The 22,014-nt window shown below is 44.0% G+C and overlaps 1 protein-coding gene across 5 annotated transcripts in view; it reads right to left on the bottom strand.

Annotated features, from left to right (window-relative positions):
- Positions 1–181: 181 nt before the first annotated feature.
- HIP1 (huntingtin interacting protein 1) overlaps positions 182–22,014 on the bottom strand; it is a 156,746-nt gene continuing 134,913 nt past the window's right edge. For all 5 annotated transcript variants that reach the window (XM_057748230.1, XM_057748233.1, XM_057748232.1 and 2 more), the window contains 10 exons: positions 20,907–21,017; positions 20,054–20,112; positions 19,352–19,445; positions 9,670–9,770; positions 9,277–9,382; positions 8,127–8,250; positions 7,635–7,696; positions 4,792–4,900; positions 3,942–4,023; positions 182–3,587 (listed from right to left, as the gene is read on the bottom strand). In XM_057748230.1, coding sequence (XP_057604213.1) covers positions 3,971–4,023; positions 4,792–4,900; positions 7,635–7,696; positions 8,127–8,250; positions 9,277–9,382; positions 9,670–9,770; positions 19,352–19,445; positions 20,054–20,112; positions 20,907–21,017 — 819 coding nt within the window. In that variant the 3' untranslated portion in view covers positions 182–3,587; positions 3,942–3,970. The remainder of the gene's footprint in view (positions 3,588–3,941; positions 4,024–4,791; positions 4,901–7,634; positions 7,697–8,126; positions 8,251–9,276; positions 9,383–9,669; positions 9,771–19,351; positions 19,446–20,053; positions 20,113–20,906; positions 21,018–22,014) is intronic.

Raw genomic sequence — 22,014 nt, 5'->3', positions numbered from 1 at the left:
AAAGTAGCAAAGGAAATGCGATAGTTGTACGCTTCAGAAAATGTCCTGTTTTTAAGACATATTCCCAGAGGTGCAGAGCTTAAGTGGATTCAGTGAACCTTGGGATATAAATGTAGGCTTTTCACTGGAACCCCAGACCTCAAAACCACTGTGATTGGTCAGTTATCACCAGTACTCTCCATTGCCAGGTTGAAATATTTATTGAAAAATTGAAAACACAGATGCAATGTATTATACAAAGAAAAGTCTTAATACCATAATAAAAGTACGGTTGGAAGGAAACAAAGCCAGTGGCTACCTGACCTGGGAAGGTAGGCACTCAGTGAAAAATGAAATTCATTTATAGGAACTATTCTAATGGAAAACTGGGGAAAAGGTTAAAAACAGAAGAAGAACAAACCCAACCCCATCCCTGCAAACCTAAATGTGAAAGAGTTTGTTGTAAGTTTGAGACAACTGCGTTATCACCAAGATTGATCTGAACCCCCTCGGTCTGTCCCTCTGAGTAGTCATCAGCTTAATTTAGGGCCTTCAAACCTGAGGTAGTTGAGGGTCACCTGAAAGACATGTCTGGAAATCACCTACTCTCAGAATCAGACCCAACGATGTCTGACCAATTATTTCATGTTGCTTTGGCTCCTGGGCTGCGAGGCTGCGTCACCGCTGTGGGCTGTTGATCCTGTGTTTGGTCTGGACCTGGGAGACGTGAGCAGCAGACAGCTGGCCCGTTTTGCTGTGTTGAGGGCTGGCGGGCCCGAGGTGGTGGTTTTCTATGCGACAGGCAGTGCAATCTCTGCAGGACCAAGGATGGCAGAGAGTGGGCAAAGCCGGTCTAGTTGGAAGGCCAATACCAGGACCAAGGGCTTTCACTGGCAGGAAGGATTTCCAGAGACGTGGAAAGGTGGCAGAAAGTAGTGAGAACGTCACTATTTAGTAAAGACCAAGGTAAATGGAACCAGGAGATCCCTCTAAAGACCTGGCTAAGAAGCAGGCACCACTCAGGTGCAAGCTCAGAACCAGCTCCTCAGCAAGAGGCCGAAGCAAATCAACCAGACTGAATGACATGCGCTCGTGACCCCCGTGGTACCTGGTGTAAAGCCCGCTGGCTGCCTTGGCAGCTCAGACACTTCCAAGAAAGGATGCTCTGGACAATGGTTCTTCCAGCCACTGGGTTAGGACTCAAATTCAGGTGGGATCCTAGGAATCCTGCTGTGGGCAGCTGAATCAGCAAACAATCTAAATTTAAGTCTCATTTAAACTCCGTGCTCAGGTATAAATAACCCCACAATGGTAAGTTTTTCCTTCAATATTTCTCATTATGTACACTCACATCCTTACTCTAGATATATCAGACACTGTGTTACACAATTAAAATAATGGATACGGCTGTATTTAGACCTCTCGTCAACCCTTCACTTCACTGTTGTCCTGCCCGCTCTGACCCACTTACACCGACCCCTGCGACTCTAGTCACAAAGGATGACTCAGTGACTAAAAGCCTGTGAAGTTCATTTTTAGCCTTAGGATGTAATTCCTATTTTAATCAAGGTATTTCACACCCAGGATCACACACTCATTTTTAGAATAGCCAAGGTATGACATTTTGATTTGGGCTAGAGAATGGACTAGCTTATAAGTCAAGCAATTTTGAAAGTAATTATACCAATTCTGATGTATATTTCCTCATGTGAGACTGAATTAGCCTGTGCTCCTGCTTAAGTGCTTTCTTAACTGTTTTATTACTCTGGATAAGCCCATGAAGGTTTGAAAAATTACTGTGGCTTCTTTTTAGAGGGAGTGTTATTCAGAGAATCCTAACCTGGTCCCATATACTAGACATCCCCCCACCCCATTGGTAATTTGGAGCACAACAGTCTGAATGGCTGAGATTCTGGAAGCAAGGACCAGCCACCTTTGGAAATGTTGACCCACGCTGAGAGCACATCAATTGGCTTAATTGGCACGGCTGGGCCAGGGATACTACACATCATTCCTTCTGAGCCTTGGATGGAAAAACAGTTGAGCACAAAGAAGCAGTAAACATAAGACCAGTCAGTTTCTACTGCTGTGATCTCGCTAGCCCTGTGTGGAGCTCACACATCTGAGTCTCGTAACCTGAGCTAAGGGGACGCAGCTTTTTGAGTACCCTACTTAGAAAACGCAGAGAGAGGGAGTTGGCGGTGGGGGTCTAGGAAGGAGGGAGAGTTGATTCACAGTGTTCAAACAGGAGTCTCACAACCTGTCACATAGCAACACTCAGTAATGGTCCTCGGGGACAGGTCCTGGGAAGTGCTTGTTGGCTACTACTCATGAGTTGCTACAGATAAAGGAAGACATTGTTCAAGATGGGAAGGTCACTTAAATGCTCGGGTCCATCTGGAGGTGAAGTGCCGGCGGGCTGCCCGTCTCCAAGACACCGTTCATTCTCCTTCTGCCCTCATCCTGTCTGCAAGGCAGCGTGGGCCTGGCATGTGTGGTTGGAAGGGGTCAGAGCCAGTGGTTCCCCTCTCTTGTTTTCCCTGACAGAGATGTTCTGAGGAACTTTCTTGCTTATAGATCCAAACTGGTAACAGATCGGGACAGCATCTCGGCCTTGTTTCTGATTCTTGAAGACGGATGTACTCGGGCAGCAACGTAAGGCTTGCCATAGTCTCACCTGAAATCCTGGTTGCTGCCAGCATCTTTTTTGTAGGCGCTGCTGCTGCTGCTAATGGAGGTTAGTCATAAATATTCAAAGTACCAAACCAAGCCCAGGGTTCCTTCCTGCTGGGAGCAAGCTGGCCCGATCTTCTGGGTCTGTCGATTAGGTAGAACATGGAACTATCTTCTTGAGATTCAGGAGGATGCCAAGGCAGACATCTGCAGAAAGGGACTGGAAACCCCTCACGTGCTCCCTCTTAGGGTCCTGCCTGGAGGGGAAGGGAGGTGCCAACTTGCGGGGCCATGGACGATTCCTTCTGGGGGAAGAAGTGTGGCTACTCTCACCGGCTGGGTTCAAGCATGGGATAAGGATTTTCAGCCCGGTCAAAAGGAGTTTGCAAGACAGGTGGTCTCCTGAAGACCTGGGCTCTGTGCACCCTTCCTCTCCCTCTCTCTGTCGCCCCCTCACCTGTGAAGGTGGGCAGAGGCTTTCGGCTGGGCTCCAGCTTTGGAAGTCAAGGCACTCGCTCTCCTTCCGCCTGACCCTGGGGAGTGGCCTCGGCGGACCCACACTTGCTCAGCAGGACGCTCGGCTGGAGGGGAGGGGGCTGGGGGGGAGCACCGCGGCAAAGCCTAGGCAGCACCATCACTGTGGTTAGGGGTCCCCGATAGCTCAGGGCTTCAGGGGCAATCCCCTGGAAGTGTTGGCTATGTGAGTGAAACTTGAAAAAAAAAAAAAACAAACCCCAGAGAAAACCCAACCAACTACCATAAGAAGCAGTGGGAATCCATAGAACTGCCAAAAGAGGGGGCACTGCCTTGGCATTCTCAGCCAGGACACTCCTGCTCTGCTTCCGACTCTGTGCAGACTCAGGGTCGGGTCCTGGTTTGGAATCCACCAGCCCTCCGGTGCTCACAAGTTTGTGCAAATGATGAAACGGAAAAGACTGAGAAGAAAACAGAAAAAACAATGCATAAGATCTTTCCTCTCCAGCTCAACAGCAGCAGCAACACGCCTCCCCCACCCCGCAACAAGGACACCAATTATTTGGGGGTAAAACGGCAGGCAGGACCGGGAGGGTGGTCCCCTTTGTTGGGGTGGCCCTGGTCCCCTCTCCTCTGGGCGGGGGGCAGTGAAAGAACACAGATCATGGGCTTGAACACCAAGACTGTCCCTGTGGAGGGACTCTCTGGAAGGCCGGGCAGGTCCTCAGCACCGGATGATGGGCGTGGTGTGGACTCCCAGGGTCTGGCCCGCAAATGGGGAATCACACACACACAGATGGGCACCAAGGATTTACACTCTGACGTGTGGGGCGTCGGTGTGACTCTATTCTTTTTCGGTGATCGCTTCTTGCAGTGTAGGTGGTGATGCTTCTGTTCCTAAAAGACAACAGTCACTTATGTTTCACAGTGTTTTGTGCACGCATGCATTCATCTAGCCAACAAAAACTGCCGCCAGGTTGGGCTCTAAAATACATTATAATCATAACCATCTATTCCCCGGGTCAAGTGTCCAGGAATGACTGGGAGGCATCTGCAACGGGTTCCCAGAGTCAGCGAGCCCAGTGAGAACCACAGTTTTGGTTGTGACCAAGTTGACCACTTTGGATGTTTAAAAAAGCAGCCCTCATGGACTCTGGGCCATTGAGAGTCTCTGGCTGGTGGGCTGAACTGTACTCCACTCCACGCCGTTTCTAGCTCCTGACCCTTTCTCTCTCTCGCCAATGCTGCCCATCACTGGCTCTAGGCAGCCAGAAACCTATAATTCACTCACCCTGTCTGCTGGCTCTTCACTGACCACTATTCATTCATTCATTACTCAACTTAACGCTGGCCTGAAATTAAACTCCTGGGTAGAAAACCAGGCTGACAGGGACTGGAAGGCAATTGTGGTGAGTGACCAATCAGTCCCCTGGTCAATGTATAGGTCTTGAAAAGGACCGTAAAAGCTTTCCATTCACCAGGATCTGCCCCAGTTTGGGACTTACAGGTTACTCACCAGTGGAGAGATAAGATGCTCTGTGAGTAGAAGGGAGGAGGAGGTGGCTCCTGGTTCCCTGTATCTGAGGGGGAGGCCCTCAACACACGGCACCCCCCGCCCCCCGCCCCGCCATGCCTGGGGCTGTGCTGGTGTTCGGCCAGACTCACCTTCCTCCCAGCCCTCGGCGACCCCAGCGAGTTCGTAGTGCTTTTTCCGAAGTTCTCCCAGTTTTTGACGCTCCTTCTGCAGTTCGTTTTCTAGCTCCAGCACCCTAACCTGTTGGGAAGGTGGTCTTTTCTTTGAGCAGGGACCTGAGAACAGTCTCATTTCAACCTAATCCCTTTCCTCTGTGGTCCAGCACTCTTCTTCCATGTTATCCATGCTTTTCCCATAGCCTGCCCAGTCCGCAATTTCACCCTGTTTCTGCTCTAATTTCTCCATCTATGCCAGTGGCTTTATGCTTTCTCACTGGGACCCTCTACTGGAAATGAATGATGTTTTATGGTCCAAATGCCTAAATGGGAGTAGGGCTTATCTTACATTCCTCTCATAAATCACTAAATAAAAACATACTACTCAACTATCAAAAAAAAAAGAAATCTTGCCATTTGCAACAACATGGATGGATCTACAAGGTACTATGATAAGTGATATGTCAGACAAATTCTGTATGATCCCATATGTGAAATCTAAAAAACAAAACAACACGAAAAGAGACTCACAGATACAGAGAACAAACAGATAGTTGCCAGAGTAGAGGGGAGGAGAGGGGCGGGTGAAATAGGTGAAGGGGATTAAGAGGTACAGACCTCCAATTATAAAATAAATAAGTCACAAGGACATAATACACAGTACAAGGAATATGGTCAATATTATTGTAATAACTTTGTTTGCAGACAAATGGTTACTAGACTTAGCGTAAACCATTTCATGCTTGTATGCAAATGTCAAATCACTATGTAGTACACCTGAAACTAATGCAACAGTGTACAGCAACTCTATTTCAATAAATAAAAAGAGAAAAAAATAGGAAAAAAAGGACAACCCTAATGTTTAGTCTATCTATATGATATGTTCTAATCCAGTTGTAACCCATCTCCTTCAACCCCAGTTCCCTGGAAATCCAGGCAAGAACGAAATACAATGGCTCTGGCATTTTTGAGGGGTTGGTATAACCGGGTTATTATTGTGCAGGAAAAGGTACAGTCTCACTAAAGGAAGTGTTGTTTCTTGGCTATTCCTCCTCCTCATTAATTTTAGTTATTTATTACTACAAGAAATATTTGCTGAGCACGCATCGTGGACCCCAGGCTGTTACAGGTGTTGGAGACACAGTGGTGCACAGACAGACAAGGTCCCTGCTTACCTCGTGGTGGGGAAGAGACAAACTAGTGAACAAGAAAAGACCCGATCATAACACAAATGACACAGCGCAATGTGATAAAGACCAAGGGTGTGCAGCAAAGGCTACTCCTAGGAAGTAACTTTTGATTGGGAGAGAGTCACGAGATGAGGCTGGAGACACAGGCAGGGGTCATTACACTTGTGGCCCACAGGCCAGGGGAAGAGTCTGGGTATTACTCCAAGTGAAGGGAAGCCAGTGGAAGATTTTAAGCAGGGAACTGACGTGTCGTCATTTACATTTTTAAAGTACGTACAGAATGTATGTATTCAAGACGGGCAGAATGGAAGCAACTAGACCCAGTAAGTTGGTTCCTTTTTGGGGGGGTTTTAAACTTTTTATTATGGAAAATGTAAAACATACAGAAGGACGGAGACTGGTACAGCGAACCCCATGTGCCGCTCATGTTGTTCCATCAACTACCAACTCGTGGCAGACTTGTCTCAGCAATACTCTTTCTTGTCCTCCCTCACCACCCCAGCCCCGCCATGGGATAATTCTGAAACACATACCTGCATACAGTACAGTTAAGTTGCTTTTGCAGTAGCTCAGGAGAGAGACAGTGGTGACTTAGACTAGGTTAGGAAGATGGAAGAATGGGAAGGTGAAGGCTAAGTTTTAGAGACTGAGTTGACAGGACTTGCTGGTGGGTTGGATGTGGAGGGGGAGGGAAAGAGAGGAACCGAGGATGACTCCCAGGATTGGGGCTCAGCACCCAGGTGGGTGGGGTGGTGCCTATTACGGCGATGGAGAAAACCAAGGGAGGGGCACGTTTGGGTGAGAGGGAAACCAAGAGACCTGTTTTGGTCACATTAAGTCTGGATGCCTGTACTTATTGGACATGAAGTTGAGACATCAGGTAGGCGGGTGGACAAGTACAGAGCTCTAGGAGAAGAACGTGGGGACCGAGGCTGGGGAGAATTGGGTATTTATCAGCATATAGATGGTATTTAAAGTCAAGAGGGATGGGATGAGACAGGTAAGCAGAAGGGTGTGGGTGGAGGAGACTTGGGCCTGAGCCCAGTTCCTTCAGTGTCTACATAGACATCTGGCCACAACTTTTCCTTAAAAATGCTGAGTGACCCATCTATAGAGTTTAACAGTCTCAATCTGGACTTTACCCTAGGACTGTTACCAGAAATTCTAGAACAAGGATGTCAGGTACTTTCCAGGACCCTATTTTGCATGGCATAATGTTACTAAAACTGAGAAATGGCATTGCCTTTGATAGGTTAACAGTGAATTGACTTTTTTCAAAAAAAACCCTAAAGGTTGTACACAAATAATTCATGTTGAAAGTTTCCAAAAAATTGTCAATATATGACTACTAAATACCAGTTTATGGTCTGCTAGGAGACAGCTGATAACATTTAGAGGGACGCCAGACCAAGACGGGTGGGCAAGAGTTAGGATTCTGATCTTTACTAATCACCTCTCTCCACCTCCACTGTTTCTTCCAGCATCACTCACATTCATTCTTGGGGTGATATGTACCTCTGTGTTCATTTCCCCCACAAGTCTCTCTCTGACCTCCCCCCATGGGAATAATATTTGGGGTCAGTGTCACAGGCAACAGAGTCTGACCAGACTTAGAGATGGAGTTCCTACCTGGGAATCCATCTCCTGGCGTTTGATCTGGGTCAGCGTCATGCTTGAGAAGTCCATGCTGTCTGCAAGGATGGGAAATAGGAGGGTCTTGTCGGATGACACCCCAGCTGACACTTTCACCTGAGAGGCGGCCGGTGCCAATACTCTGCTGAAATGTTTGGTTTGTCATTTACCAACACATGCATGATCGTGAGTGAGGGATGGAGAGGAAGATAGTGACAGAGTAACCAGGATCAGACCCACCCCGATGGACAATCAGGCCCGGAGGAGTCATTTCTCTGTATTCAGAGAAACAGCCAAATGGAAAACCTAGCTGAGGCCAGTCCCTCTAGTGATCAATAGCATACTCGGGCCGTGTCTCAACTTATGAGATAGTAAGTTTGAATGTACCAAGATGAAACTGGAAACAGGACTGTGGGAAATCGGGATGTGGAGAATGTAATGAGCAGCCACACAGGATGGATGAGAAAAACATTGCTTCTGGAAGGCTACCTGTGTCCTCGATCTGTGATTTGCCAGAAATGGTGGAGGCCACAACCGCGGCCGTGGCCTGGTTCACGCCCCGGGAGGCCTGCTGCAGCTGGGCCAGGTTCGCGCTGTCCTTATCAGCTTTCACCTGCCGGGACCAAGCAGATTTAAGGTCACACAACATAGAGCAGCAAGGAAGGAACTGAATGGATGGAATCGAAGGATGGTCTGATGGTTCTTGACAAATATATGGGCTCCACTGTGGTCACTGATCAACTTCTCAAAAATTGCTGCCTGGGGGGTCAACTCCTGGCATCTCTAATATCAGAAATCACTCCTGGCTTGTTTGCTTGTGGGCCTTGAACTCTAGCTTTACCACTTATTTTGGGACAACAGTAAATAAGGACAGTAAAAGAACACCCTCCAGGGAACTATACAATTCATGGAAGGATTGTGCTGATGAGCTTTGCCTTAGGATGAGTTGGGGCAATGGTTCATATTTGGAGCTTTTTGTTTTTTTAATTTTTATTTTTGGCTGCATCGGGTTTTCATTGCTGCGTAACGGCTTTCTCTAGTTGCAGTGAGCAGGGGCTACTCTTTGTTGTGGTGCGTGGGCTTCTCATTGCCGTGGCTTCTCTTGCTGTGGAGTACAGGCTCAAGGAGAGTGGGCTTCAGTAGTTGCAGCATGTGGGCTCAGTAGTTGTGGCACATAGGCTTAGTTGCTCTGCGGCATGTGGGATCGTCCTGTGCATTGGCAGGCAGATTCTTAACGACTGCGCCACCAGGGCAGTCTTGGAGCCTCTTGAAGAGAGGCAGATGTTAGCTGTAGAATCTCAGAGCCAAGCCAGGTGACCAGCTTACAGGGCAGCATTTTCCTTATTTGAGCGCTCCTTGAATGCATGACTGCTCATCAGAGGTTGGCACGGCTGGACCCTTAAAGGCCACTTGCAGTAAAAATGAGGAAGCCTAGAGGCATGCACATGGACAGCTGGGTAGAGTGGCTCCCTGCTGAAAGGCTTCTAGGGGACCCTTGGAGGCAGAATTTTAATTTGGGACTCAACCTACCTGGATACTGGATAAATCATCTGTTTTGGGGGCCAGCACCATGGTCCAGGTCTATTTTCTAACATAGTCAGAACTTATAATATCTTTGGAAGCCCAACACAGGTCCTACCTTGGATGCGGCCACAAGCTGGGCAGTGCTAGCAGCAATTTCATGTGAACAGACCATTAGCTCCTCGAATTTCCCTCGGCCTTGTACCACCAGATCAGCTGCATCCCTGATAGTCAGGAAAGAACCAGATGAGTTATGAAATTGACAGCTGTGACCCCTTAGACCTCACCACTAGACCACTCCCATCACCCTGGCAGACAGGGAGCCCAGCCTGCCTGTGCCACCCCGTGTTGCTCCAGGAGACCCAGACTTCCTTTTAAACTTTCAGTCCTATTAACTTCCCTGTCAACAGTTCATTTCTAGGGGGGCAGACTGTCCCCCTTCGTTGTTTTTTGGGGTGGATCACTGGAAAGGGGGTGGAGGTGAGGAGCCTTGGGATGGACAGATACTTACACCATGACAGTGGCTCCCCAGCCCACAGCTTTGGATGCTGAGATGAGTCCTTCTGTCCATCGAGAGTTCTTGGCATAAAACTCTCTAGGGGATGCTGTACCCTACAGAAGTGAAAAGTAGTAATAGCAATGCTTTTACTTGGTGCCTACTATGTGCCAGGTGCTTTTATACATATGATGCCACGCGGCCTTCGGAGTAACCCCGAGGGGTGAGCGTTATTACTCCCACTTGACAGAGGAGAAAACTAAGATTCAGAGAGGCAGACATACTTCCCCTGAGGATAGGCAGGAAAGAAATGGAAGAAGTCCTGGGCTTTTCTGACTCCAAAGCCTACAGCGTTTTTTTTTTTTTTTTTTTTTTTGGGGGGTACACCAGGTTCAATCAACTGTTTTTATACACATATCCCCATATTCCCTCCCTTCCTTGACGCCCCCCCCTCGAGTCCCCCCCACCCTCCCTGCCCCAGTCCTCTAAGGCATCTTCCATCCTCGAGTTGGACTCCCTTTGTTATACAACAACTTCCCACTGACTATTTTACAGTTGGTAGTATATATATGTCTGTGCTACTCTCTCGCTTCTTCTCAGTTTCCCCTTCACCCCCCGCCCCCTCCCATACCTCGAGTTCTCCAGTCCATTCTCTGTATCCGCTTCCTTGTTCTTGTCCCTGAGTTCATCAGTACCATTTTTAGATTCCGTATATGTGAGTTAGCATACAATATTTGTCCTTCTCTTTCTGACTTACTTCACTATGTATGACAGATTGTAGTTCTATCCACCTCATTACATATAGCTCCATCTCATCCCTTTTTAGAGCTGAGTAATATTCCATTGTATATATATGCCACATCTTCTGTATCCATTCATTTGTTGATGGGCATTTAGGTTGCTTCCATGTCCTGGCTATTGTAAAGAGTGCTGCAATAAACATTATGGTACAAGTTTCTTTTGGGATTATGGTTTTCTTTGGGTATATGCCCAGGAGTGGGATTACTGGATCATATGGTAGTTCTATTTGTAGTTTTTTAAGGAATCTCCAAATTGTTTTCCATAGTGGCTGTACCAACTTACAGTCCCACCAACAGTGCAGGAGAGTTCCCTTTTCTCCACACCCTCTCCAACATTTGTGGTTTCCAGACTTTGTGATGATGGCCATTCTGATTGGTGTGAGGTGATACCTCATTGTGGCTTTGACTTGCATTTCTCTGATGATGAGTGATGTTGAGCATCTTTTCATGTGTTTGTTGGCCATCTGTATGTCTTCTTTGGAGAAATGTCTATTTAGGTCTTCTGCCCATTTGTGGATTGGGTTATTTGCTTTTTTGGTATGAAGCTGCATGAGCTGCTTGTATATTTTGGAGGTTAATCCTTTGTCCGTTGTTTCATAGGCAATTATTTTTTCCCATTCTGAGGGTTGCCTTTTAGTCTTGTTTATGGTTTCTTTTGCTGCGCAAAAGCTTTTAAGTTTCATGAGGTCCCATTCGTTTATTCTTGATTTTATTTCCATGATTCTAGGAGGTGGGTCAAAAAGGATGTTGCTTTGATGTATGTCAAAGAGTGTTCTGCCTATGTTTTCCTCTAGGAGTTTTATAGTGTCTGGCCTTACATGTAGGTCTTTAATCCATTTGGAGTTTATTTTTGTGTATGGTGTTAGGAAGTGTTCTAATTTCATTCTTTGACATGTTGCTGTCCAATTTTCCCAGCACCACTTATTGAAGAGGCTGTCTTTTTTCCATTGTATACTCGTGCCTCCTTTGTCAAAGATAAGGTGCCCATATGTGTTTGGGCTTACCTCTGAGTTCTCTATTCTATTGCATTGATCTTCCTTTCTATTTTTGTGCCAGTACCATACTGTCTTGATCACTATGGCCTTGTAGTATAGTTTGAAGTCAGGAAGCCTGATTCCACCAACTCCATTTTTCCTTCTCAAGATTGCTTTGGCTATTCAGGGTCTTTTGCGTTTCCATACAAATCGTAAGACTTCTTGTTCTAGTTCTGTGAAAAATGCCATTGGTAATTTGATCGGGATTGCATTGAATCTGTAAATTGCTTTGGGTAGTACAGTCATTTTCACAATGTTGATTCTTCCAATCCAGGAACATGGTATGTCCCTCCATCTGTTTGTGTCATCTTTGATTTCTTTCATCAATGTCTCAAAGTTTTCTGCATACAGATCTTTTGCCTCCTTAGGCAGGTTTATTCCTAGGTATTTTATTCTTTTTGTTGCAATGGTGAATGGGAGAGTTTCCTTAATTTCTCTTTCTGCTCTTCCGTTGTTAGTGTATAGGAATGCAAGAGATTTCTGTGCATTAATTTTGTATCCTGCTACTTTACTAAACTCATCAATTAGTGCTTGCAGTTTTCTGGTAGAGTCTTTAGGGTTTTCTATATATAATATCATGTCATCTGCAAAGAGTGACAATTTTACTTCTTCTTTTCCAATGTGGATTCCTTTTATTTCTTTTTCTTCTCTGATTGCTGTGGCTAACACTTCCAAAACTATGTTGAATAACAGTGGTGAGAGTGGACACCCTTGTCTTGTTCCTGTTCTTAGAGGGAATTCTTCCAGTTTTTCTCCATTGAGAACAATGTTGGCTTTTGGTTTGTCATATATGGCTTTTATTATGTTGAGGTAATTTCCTTCTATGCCCATTTTCTGGAGAGCTTTTATCATTAATGGATGTTGAACTCTGTCAAAAGCTTTTTCTGCATCTATTGAAATGATCATATGGTTTTTATCCTTCAATTTGTTGATATGATGTATCACATTGATTGATTTGCGTATATTGAAGAATCCTTGCATCCCAGGGATAAACCCCACTTGATCGTGGTGTATGATTTTTTTAATGTGCTGTTGCAGTCTGTTAGCTAGTATTTTGTTGAGGATTTTTGCATCTATATTCATCAGTGATATTGGTCTGTAGTTTTCTTTTTTTGTGACATCTTTGCCTGGTTTTGGTATCAGGGTGATGGTAGCCTCGTAGAATGAGTTTGGGAGTGCTCCGCCTTCTGCAATATTTTGGAAGAGTTTGAGAAGGATAGGTGTTAACTCGTCTCGAAATGTTTGATAGAATTCGCCTGTGAATCCATCTGGTCCTGGGCTTTTGTGTGTTGGGGGATTTTTAATCACTGCCTCAATTTCTGTACTTGTGATTGGTCTGTTCATCGTTTCTATTTCTTCCTGGTTCAGTCTTGGAAGATTGTATTTTTCTAAGAATGTATCCATTTCTTCCAGGTTATCCAATTGATTGGCATATAGTTGCTTGTAGTAGTCTCTCATGATCTTTTGTATTTCTGAGGCGTCCGTTGTGACTTCTCCTTTTTCATTTCTAATTCTGTTGATTTGCATCTTCTCCCTTTTTTTCTTGATGAGTCTGGCTAATGGTTTATCAATTTTGTTAATCTTCTCAAAGAACCAGCTTTTAGTTTCATTTATTTTTCTTATGGTTTCTTTCCTTTCTTTTTCATTTATTTCTGCTCTGATCTTTATGATTTCTTTCCTTCTGCTCACTTTGGGGTTTCTTTGTTCTTCTTTCTCTAGTTGTTTGAGGTGTAAGGTTAGGTTGTTTATTCGATCATTTTCTTGTTTCTTAAGGTAGGACTGTATTGCTATAAACTTCCCCCTTAGAACTGCTTTTGCTGCATCCCATAGGTTTTGGGTTGTTGTATTTTCGTTGTCATTTGTTTCTAGATATTTTTTGATTTCCTCTTTGATTTCTGTAGTGATTCCTTGGTTGTTTAAGAGTGAATTGTTTAGCCTCCATGTGTTTGTATTTTTTGCAGTTTTTTTCCTGTAATTGATATCTAGTCTCATGGCGTTGTGGTCTGAGAAGATGCTTGATATGATTTCAATTTTCTTGAATATGCTGAGGTTTGATTTGTGACCCAAGATGTGATCTATCCTGGAAAATGTTCCGTGTGCACTTGAGAAGAAAGTGTAGTCTGTCGTTTTTGGATGGAATGTCCTATAAATATCAATTAAGTCGAGATGGTCTAATGTGTCATTTAAAGCTTGTGTGTCTTTATTTATTTTCTGTTTGGATGATCTGTCCATTGATGTAAGTGGGGTGTTCAAGTCTCCCACTATTATTGTGTTCCTGTCGATGTCCCCTTTTATAGCTGTTAGCATTTGCCTTATGTATTGAGGTGCTCCTATGTTGGGGGCATAGATATTTACAATTGTGATATGTTCTTCTTGGATGGATCCCTTGATCATTATGTAGTGCCCTTCCTTGTCTCTTTATTTTTTATTTTTTATTTTTTTTTTATTATTTTATTTTATTTTTTTGGGGGGTACACCAGGTTCAATCAACTGTTTTTATACACATATCCCCATATTCCCTCCCTTCCTTGACGCCCCCCCCTCGAGTCCCCCCCACCCTCCCTGCCCCAGTCCTCTAAGGCATCTTCCATCCTCGAGTTGGACTCCCTTTGTTATACAACAACTTCCCACTGACTATTTTACAGTTGGTAGTATATATATGTCTGTACTACTCTCCCGCTTCTTCTCAGTTTCCCCTTCACCCCCCGCCCCCTCCCATACCTCGAGTTCTCCAGTCCATTCCCTGTATCTGCTTCCCTGTTCTTGTCACTGAGTTCATCAGTACCATTTTTAGATTCCGTATATGTGAGTTAGCATACAATATTTGTCCTTCTCTTTCTGACTTACTTCACTCTGTATGACAGATTGTAGTTCTATCCACCTCATTACATATAGCTCCATCTCATCCCTTTTTAGAGCTGAGTAATATTCCATTGTATATATATGCCACATCTTCTGTATCCATTCATTTGTTGATGGGCATTTAGGTTGCTTCCATGTCCTGGCTATTGTAAAGAGTGCTGCAATAAACATTATGGTACAAGTTTCTTTTGGGATTATGGTTTTCTTTGGGTATATGCCCAGGAGTGGGATGACTGGATCATATGGTAGTTCTATTTGTAGTTTCTTAAGGAACCTCCAAATTGTTTTCCATAGTGGCTGTACCAACTTACAGTCCCACCAACAGTGCAGGAGAGTTCCCTTTTCTCCACACCCTCTCCAACATTTGTGGTTTCCAGACTTTGTGATGATGGCCATTCTGATTGGTGTGAGGTGATACCTCATTGTGGCTTTCACCTGCATTTCTCTGATGATGAGTGATGTTGAGCATCTTTTCATGTGTTTGTTGGCCATCTGTATGTCTTCTTTGGGGAAATGTCTATTTAGGTCTTCTGCCCATTTGTGGATTGGGTTATTTGCTTTTTTGGTATGAAGCTGCATGAGCTGCTTGTATATTTTGGAGGTTAATCCTTTGTCCGTTGTTTCATAGGCAATTATTTTTTCCCATTCTGAGGGTTGCCTTTTAGTCTTGTTTATGGTTTCTTTTGCTGTGCAAAAGCTTTTAAGTTTCATGAGGTCCCATTCGTTTATTCTTGATTTTATTTCCATGATTCTAGGAGGTGGGTCAAAAAGGATGTTGCTTTGATGTATGTCAAAGAGTGTTCTGCCTATGTTTTCCTCTAGGAGTTTGATAGTGTCTGGCCTTATATGTAGGTCTTTAATCCATTTGGAGTTTATTTTTGTGTGTGGTGTTAGGAAGTGTTCTAATTTCATTCTTTTACATGTTGCTGTCCAATTTTCCCAGCACCACTTATTGAAGAGGCTGTCTTTTTTCCATTGTATACTCGTGCCTCCTTTGTCAAAGATAAGGTGCCCATATGTGTTTGGGCTTACTTCTGAGTTCTCTATTCTGTTCCATTGATCTTCCTTTCTATTTTTGTGCCAGTACCATACTGTCTTGATCACTATGGCCTTGTAGTATAGTTTGAAGTCAGGAAGCCTGATTCCACCAACTCCATTTTTCCTTCTCAAGATTGCTTTGGCTATTCGGGGTCTTTTGCGTTTCCATACAAATCGTAAGATTTCTTGCTCTAGTTCTGTGAAAAATGCCATTGGTAATCTGATCGGGATTGCATTAAATCTGTAAATTGCTTCGGGTAGTACAGTCATTTTCACGATGTTGATTCTTCCAATCCAGGAACATGGTATATCCCTCCATCTGTTTATGTCATCTTTGATTTCTTTCATCAATGTCTTAAAGTTTTCTGCATACAGATCTTTTGCCTCCTTAGGCAGGTTTATTCCTAGGTATTTTATTCTTTTGGTTGCAATGGTGAATGGGAGAGTTTCCTTAATTTCTCTTTCTGCTCTTCCGTTGTTAGTGTATAGGAATGCAAGAGATTTCTGTGCATTAATTTTGTATCCTGCTACTTTACTAAACTCATCAATGAGTGCTAGCAGTTTTCTGGTAGAGTCTTTAGGGTTTTCTATATATAGTATCATGTCATCTGCAAAGAGTGATAATTTTACTTCTTCTTTTCCAATGTGGATTCCTTTAATTTCTTTTTCTTCTCTGATTGCTGTGGCTAATACTTCCAAAACTATGTTGAATAACAGTGGTGAGAGTGGACACCCTTGTCTTGTTCCTGTTCTTAGAGGGAATTCTTCCAGTTTTTCTCCATTGAGAACAATGTTGGCTTTTGGTTTGTCATATATGGCTTTTATTATGTTGAGGTAATTTCCTTCTATGCCCATTTTCTGGAGAGCTTTTATCATTAATGGATGTTGAACTCTGTCAAAAGCTTTTTCTGCATCTATTGAAATGATCATATGGTTTTTATCCTTCAATTTGTTGATATGATGTATCACATTGATTGATTTGCGTATATTGAAGAATCCTTGCATCCCAGGGATAAACCCCACTTGATCGTGGTGTATGATTTTTTTAATGTGCTGTTGCAGTCTGTTAGCTAGTATTTTGTTGAGGATTTTTGCATCTATATTCATCAGTGATATTGGTCTGTAGTTTTCTTTTTTTGTGACATCTTTGCCTGGTTTTGGTATCAGGGTGATGGTAGCCTCGTAGAATGAGTTTGGGAGTGCTCCGCCTTCTGCAATATTTTGGAAGAGTTTGAGAAGGATAGGTGTTAACTCGTCTCGAAATGTTTGATAGAATTCGCCTGTGAATCCATCTGGTCCTGGGCTTTTGTGTGTTGGGGGATTTTTAATCACTGCCTCAATTTCCGTACTTGTGATTGGTCTGTTCATCGTTTCTATTTCTTCCTGGTTCAGTCTTGGAAGATTGTATTTTTCTAAGAATGTATCCATTTCTTCCAGGTTATCCAATTGATTGGCATATAGTTGCTTGTAGTAGTCTCTCATGATCTTTTGTATTTCTGAGGCGTCCGTTGTGACTTCTCCTTTTTCATTTCTAATTCTGTTGATTTGCATCTTCTCCCTTTTTTTCTTGATGAGTCTGGCTAATGGTTTATCAATTTTGTTAATCTTCTCAAAGAACCAGCTTTTAGTTTCATTTATTTTTCTTATGGTTTCTTTCCTTTCTTTTTCATTTATTTCTGCTCTGATCTTTATGATTTCTTTCCTTCTGCTCACTTTGGGGTTTCTTTGTTCTTCTTTCTCTAGTTGTTTGAGGTGTAAGGTTAGGTTGTTTATTCGATCATTTTCTTGTTTCTTAAGGTAGGACTGTATTGCTATAAACTTCCCCCTTAGAACTGCTTTTGCTGCATCCCATAGGTTTTGGGTTGTTGTATTTTCGTTGTCATTTGTTTCTAGATATTTTTTGATTTCCTCTTTGATTTCTGTAGTGATTCCTTGGTTGTTTAAGAGTGAATTGTTTAGCCTCCATGTGTTTGTATTTTTTGCAGTTTTTTTCCTGTAATTGATATCTAGTCTCATGGCGTTGTGGTCTGAGAAGATGCTTGATATGATTTCAATTTTCTTGAATATGCTGAGGTTTGATTTGTGACCCAAGATGTGATCTATCCTGGAAAATGTTCCATGTGCACTTGAGAAGAACGTGTAGTCTGTCGTTTTTGGATGGAATGTCCTATAAATATCAATTAAGTCGAGATGGTCTAATGTGTCATTTAAAGCTTGTGTGTCTTTATTTATTTTCTGTTTGGATGATCTGTCCATTGATGTAAGTGGGGTGTTCAAGTCTCCCACTATTATTGTGTTCCTGTCGATGTCCCCTTTTATAGCTGTTAGCATTTGCCTTATGTATTGAGGTGCTCCTATGTTGGGGGCATAGATATTTACAATTGTGATATGTTCTTCTTGGATGGATCCCTTGATCATTATGTAGTGCCCTTCCTTGTCTCTTTTAATAGTCTTTACTTTCAAGTCTAATTTGTCTGATATGAGTATTGCTACTCCAGCTTTCTTTTGACTTCCATTTGCATGGAATATCTTTTTCCATCCCTTCACTTTCAGTCTATATGTACCTACAGCGTTTTAATTACATGCCAGCATCACTATATTGCATCTATAGAAAGATATATATATTATTCATATGTATATACAAAGAACTTCTGATCTGAGGGGAGTCTAGCTGCTCTCTGATTTGCCACAAGAGGACAGTGAGTACACAGAGAAGGGTTAAAAAGAATAATTTCTGAGGGGTGGGGGGAGGGGGAATTGGAGGAAGGCAGTCAAAAGGTACCAACTTCCAATTATATGATAAATAAGTCCTAGGGATTTAACGTACAACACAATAAATATAATGGACACTGTTGCATGTTACATATTAAAGTAATTAAGAAAGTCAATCCGAAGAGTTCTCATCACAAGGAAAATAATTTTTTCTATTTCTTTCATTTTGTATCTACACGAGATGATGGTTTTTACTGTGATAATCACTTCATGTGTGTAAGTCAAACCATTATGCTGTACTTAAACGTATACAGCATTGTGTGTCAATTATATCTCAATAAAACCGAAAGGAAGAGAAAATAATTCCTACTGGGAATTTTAAAATGCTTCAATGCTTCGGAAGTACCTGCTGTATCTGTAGTCTAACAATCTACAGAGACTCCTTGCTCAGCCCCTCTATCTGTTTGGGGGGCAGAAAACATCACCTCTCAGATGGATAAAAAGCACCACCAAAGCAGATACAGCTTTGTTCTTTACAGGACTGTTTTAGGCTCATAACCTCCCTCTGGACCTTTGCCTCCTGAGCTGCAGCTGCACACAGGGATGTGAGAAAGGGAAAAAGAAGGTGATGATGCCAGCAAAGGAGTGAGACATCTAAAGTGATGACGCTGACAAGAGACAGAGGCAGAGTCTGTCTGAATCACTGAGTTAACTGCTACCAGAAAGAGACATGGCAGCCCAGTGGTGAAGACCCTGAGCTCCCACTGCAGGGGGTGCGGGTTTTATCCCTGGTTGGGGAACTAAGATCCCACATGCTATGCTGAGTGGCCAAAAGAAAAAAAAGAAAAGAGACATGGCAGAGCCCACAGTGGAAAGTCAGCACCAGGTTGGCGCTTCTGATTTGCCTGGGTTTAAAAGTCCTCACTCCCTCCTCTGAGGGCCCTGACTTGCAATGCACACTGAGTTTCCACTGCGGGTTCCAGTGACGTCTGCTGGGGTGAGTGAGCCTGCCACTGGAGGCTCTGGCTGACTGCCCTCCAGGGATCTGGCCATGCCCCAGCTTCTTTCCATGGCATTTGCTGATGTCCATGGGAGTGGCAGCTGTACCTCAGGTGGACACACCCCACTGGACAGCAGCTCACCTAGATCCCATTGAACGTGTATCACGTAGACTCCATCTCACAGTGAACTAGGAATCAGTAACCAATGTAGCCGATGTCTGCTCTGCCCAGGGCCCTCACCCATGCTTACCCGGCCGCTCTCCACTATCTCTCTCTGGAGTTCCTTCGAGGCGATGATCAGGACCTGAATAGCTTGCATTAGGCTGGTACAGGAACCTAGGATCCTGCAATAAGCAAAAACAACAAAAGAAAGTCAGGGACACAAAACAAGTCTTCCACAAAAACAATGCGAAGACTTGTTTTCTTTTTCTCTCCTGAACACAGGCAAACTTGGGATGGGAAAAAAGGCAGGGAATATTCTGGAGGTGAAGTCCTGAAGGAGAGGTAGGTGAGAGAGGGGACTTGACTGTGGATCTTCTTCATAAGGAATAGCAGCCAGTGACTCTTGGGGTTTCTTCCCCCTATAATGCAATATCAGTATCATGGTCATCATTAATACTGATACTGACAATTCCAGACTCAGCCCTTTCCTATGGTGGCTAATGTTCTATTCTTTTTTTAAAAAATATTTGGTTGCACCAGGTCTTAATTGTGGGAGGTGGGTTCCTTAGTTGTGGCTCACCAGCTCCTTAGTTGTGGCACACAAACTCTTAGTTGGGACATGTATGTGAGATCTAGTTCCCTGACCAGTGATTGAACCCAGGCCCCCTACATTGGGAGCACGGAGTCCCAAGCCCCAGAGAAGTCCCCGAATGCTCTATTTTAATCAGTAGGATCCAGTGCAGGAAAGATGGATCCTGATCACAGGTGCCACCACATTCACCAGACTGACCTTTCGTTCACCTCCAATTTAACTCCTGTGTCTCCAGCTCGGGATTTGCTGAGCATCTCCTATTAAAAAAGAAGCAGTTTCTCAATACAACACACGTACTGAGAACCTACTGGTGTCCTGCTACACGTTAGCTCCAACATCCTGCAGTGGCCGAGAAACCTAGAAGTGCCCACCCATGTCCTTGTGAGAGTCAGGAGAAGAACCCAGACCTATTCAGATCTATTCAGTGAGAGGCAGCTGGCACTACAGTCTGTCTTGACATTTTGGCACCTGGGCTGATGTGCACAGAACTCTGAGAACTACAGCACCGTGCAAATGGGGGCAGCTGCTACCAGGTCCTCGAGGCAGGGAGCACACCAAGGCGAGTGGTCTGAGTCTTCCATCAAAGGAATAATACGTGACCTTTCCAATGGTGCCCACTCAGCTTTTCCCTGAGACAACAGTGACCAGCGATTTACTGAGTGCCTGGCACTGAGATACATGTGCACCATCTCACTGAATTATTACAACCCCGCCTGAGGAAGGCACTGTTATCATCGCCATCATATAGAAACGGAATCTGAATCTCAGCGAGATTAACATAACTTATTGGAAAGTCACACAACTTAGCAAGCAGTCAGTCTGGAACTTGAACATAGGATGGTCCGACACCAAAGTATGTGATCCTTAAGGAAACTGCTCACCTTCCCTTGGCAAGAACTTTCCATTTTCTGTACCTCAGAGATCCCAGGGGGTTCGGGTTTTGGTTTTATGGGGGCTCTGCAGAAAACGACTAAGATATATCCAGCAGGCAATGTTGCTGAATGGTATTCGCATGGTATCACTTTAGGCGATCCTGCAGAGACTTCCATACCTCTATTCTGGCCGTAGCGGTTTCAATGGCAGCGGAAGTAGTGGCCATCTCCTTGTCCACCAAGTCCCCCAGTTCCTCCTGTTTGATGTCCAGGCCCCTGGGCAGGAGCTCCTGTGAACAGCATCATGAAGGTGAAAATGACCCTCTGACCTCCTCTCTACCCTCCGGTGGCAGACTGGTAACCCCTACATGACTGCAGAAGGTAAGAGGGCCCCACCACATAACACACTTCTGCAAGCCGTGGAGGGGCTTGTCTGGAATTCTCTATCATGTGAGCTTTGTAACCCCATGCTCCTCCCGCCTCTGCTCTCACTCAGAACCCACCTCCTTCCAGAAGACCATCCCTGCTGCACCCCACAAGGCCATTCAGTTGCAGCCGCTCAGACCCTGACCCCACCACTGTGCGGCGTTGATTATATCTGCTGTTTGGGAGGTACTTTAGAGATATCTTCAAATGTGGATGAGGTCTTCCAAACAGTCTGCCTCTTATTTAATTTTGCTTCCAGAGCAATCATATGAGACAGTTACTACTTCTGTCCTATAGATGGGAAGCCAAGGCTCAGAGAGCTCAAATGTCTTGATCACAGTAACTGCTAATAAATGGAGAAGCAGGGATCTGAACTCAGGCCTAATGGCAAAGCCTGTGATCTTTAGAAATATTATGTGTTATACACACGAGTATAAAATAGATACGAATGGGTAAAGAATATGAACAATGACCCATGTCAGCCAACACCCAAACTTAAGAGCTTAAGAAACATCATTAACACCTTCGAAATCTCCTTTGTATCCTGCCCTGATTCCACCTCCCTTCCTCCCTACTCCCCACCTCAAGATAAACAGAATTCAGAAGAATGCTTACCATGTCTTTTTTCACTGTTTGTTTTAAACTCCCTATTAATGTATCCTTAAACAACATAGTGTTAAGTCTGCATGTTTTGGTCTTTACTTAAAAGGAATCATACTGCAAGTATTTTTCTATAATTCACTTTTTCACTTAGCATTCTGTGTGTGAGATTCATCCCATAACTGAATAATTCTATTCCTAGGTTTATATCCTAGAGAAACTCTTACATGTGTGCATGAGGAGATTCATGTACAAGAATGA

Source organism: Hippopotamus amphibius, chromosome 9 (assembly GCF_030028045.1).
Source record: "Hippopotamus amphibius kiboko isolate mHipAmp2 chromosome 9, mHipAmp2.hap2, whole genome shotgun sequence".
NCBI classification, from domain to species: domain Eukaryota; kingdom Metazoa; phylum Chordata; class Mammalia; order Artiodactyla; family Hippopotamidae; genus Hippopotamus; species Hippopotamus amphibius.
This window is presented reverse-complemented; position numbering and strand designations above follow the sequence as displayed.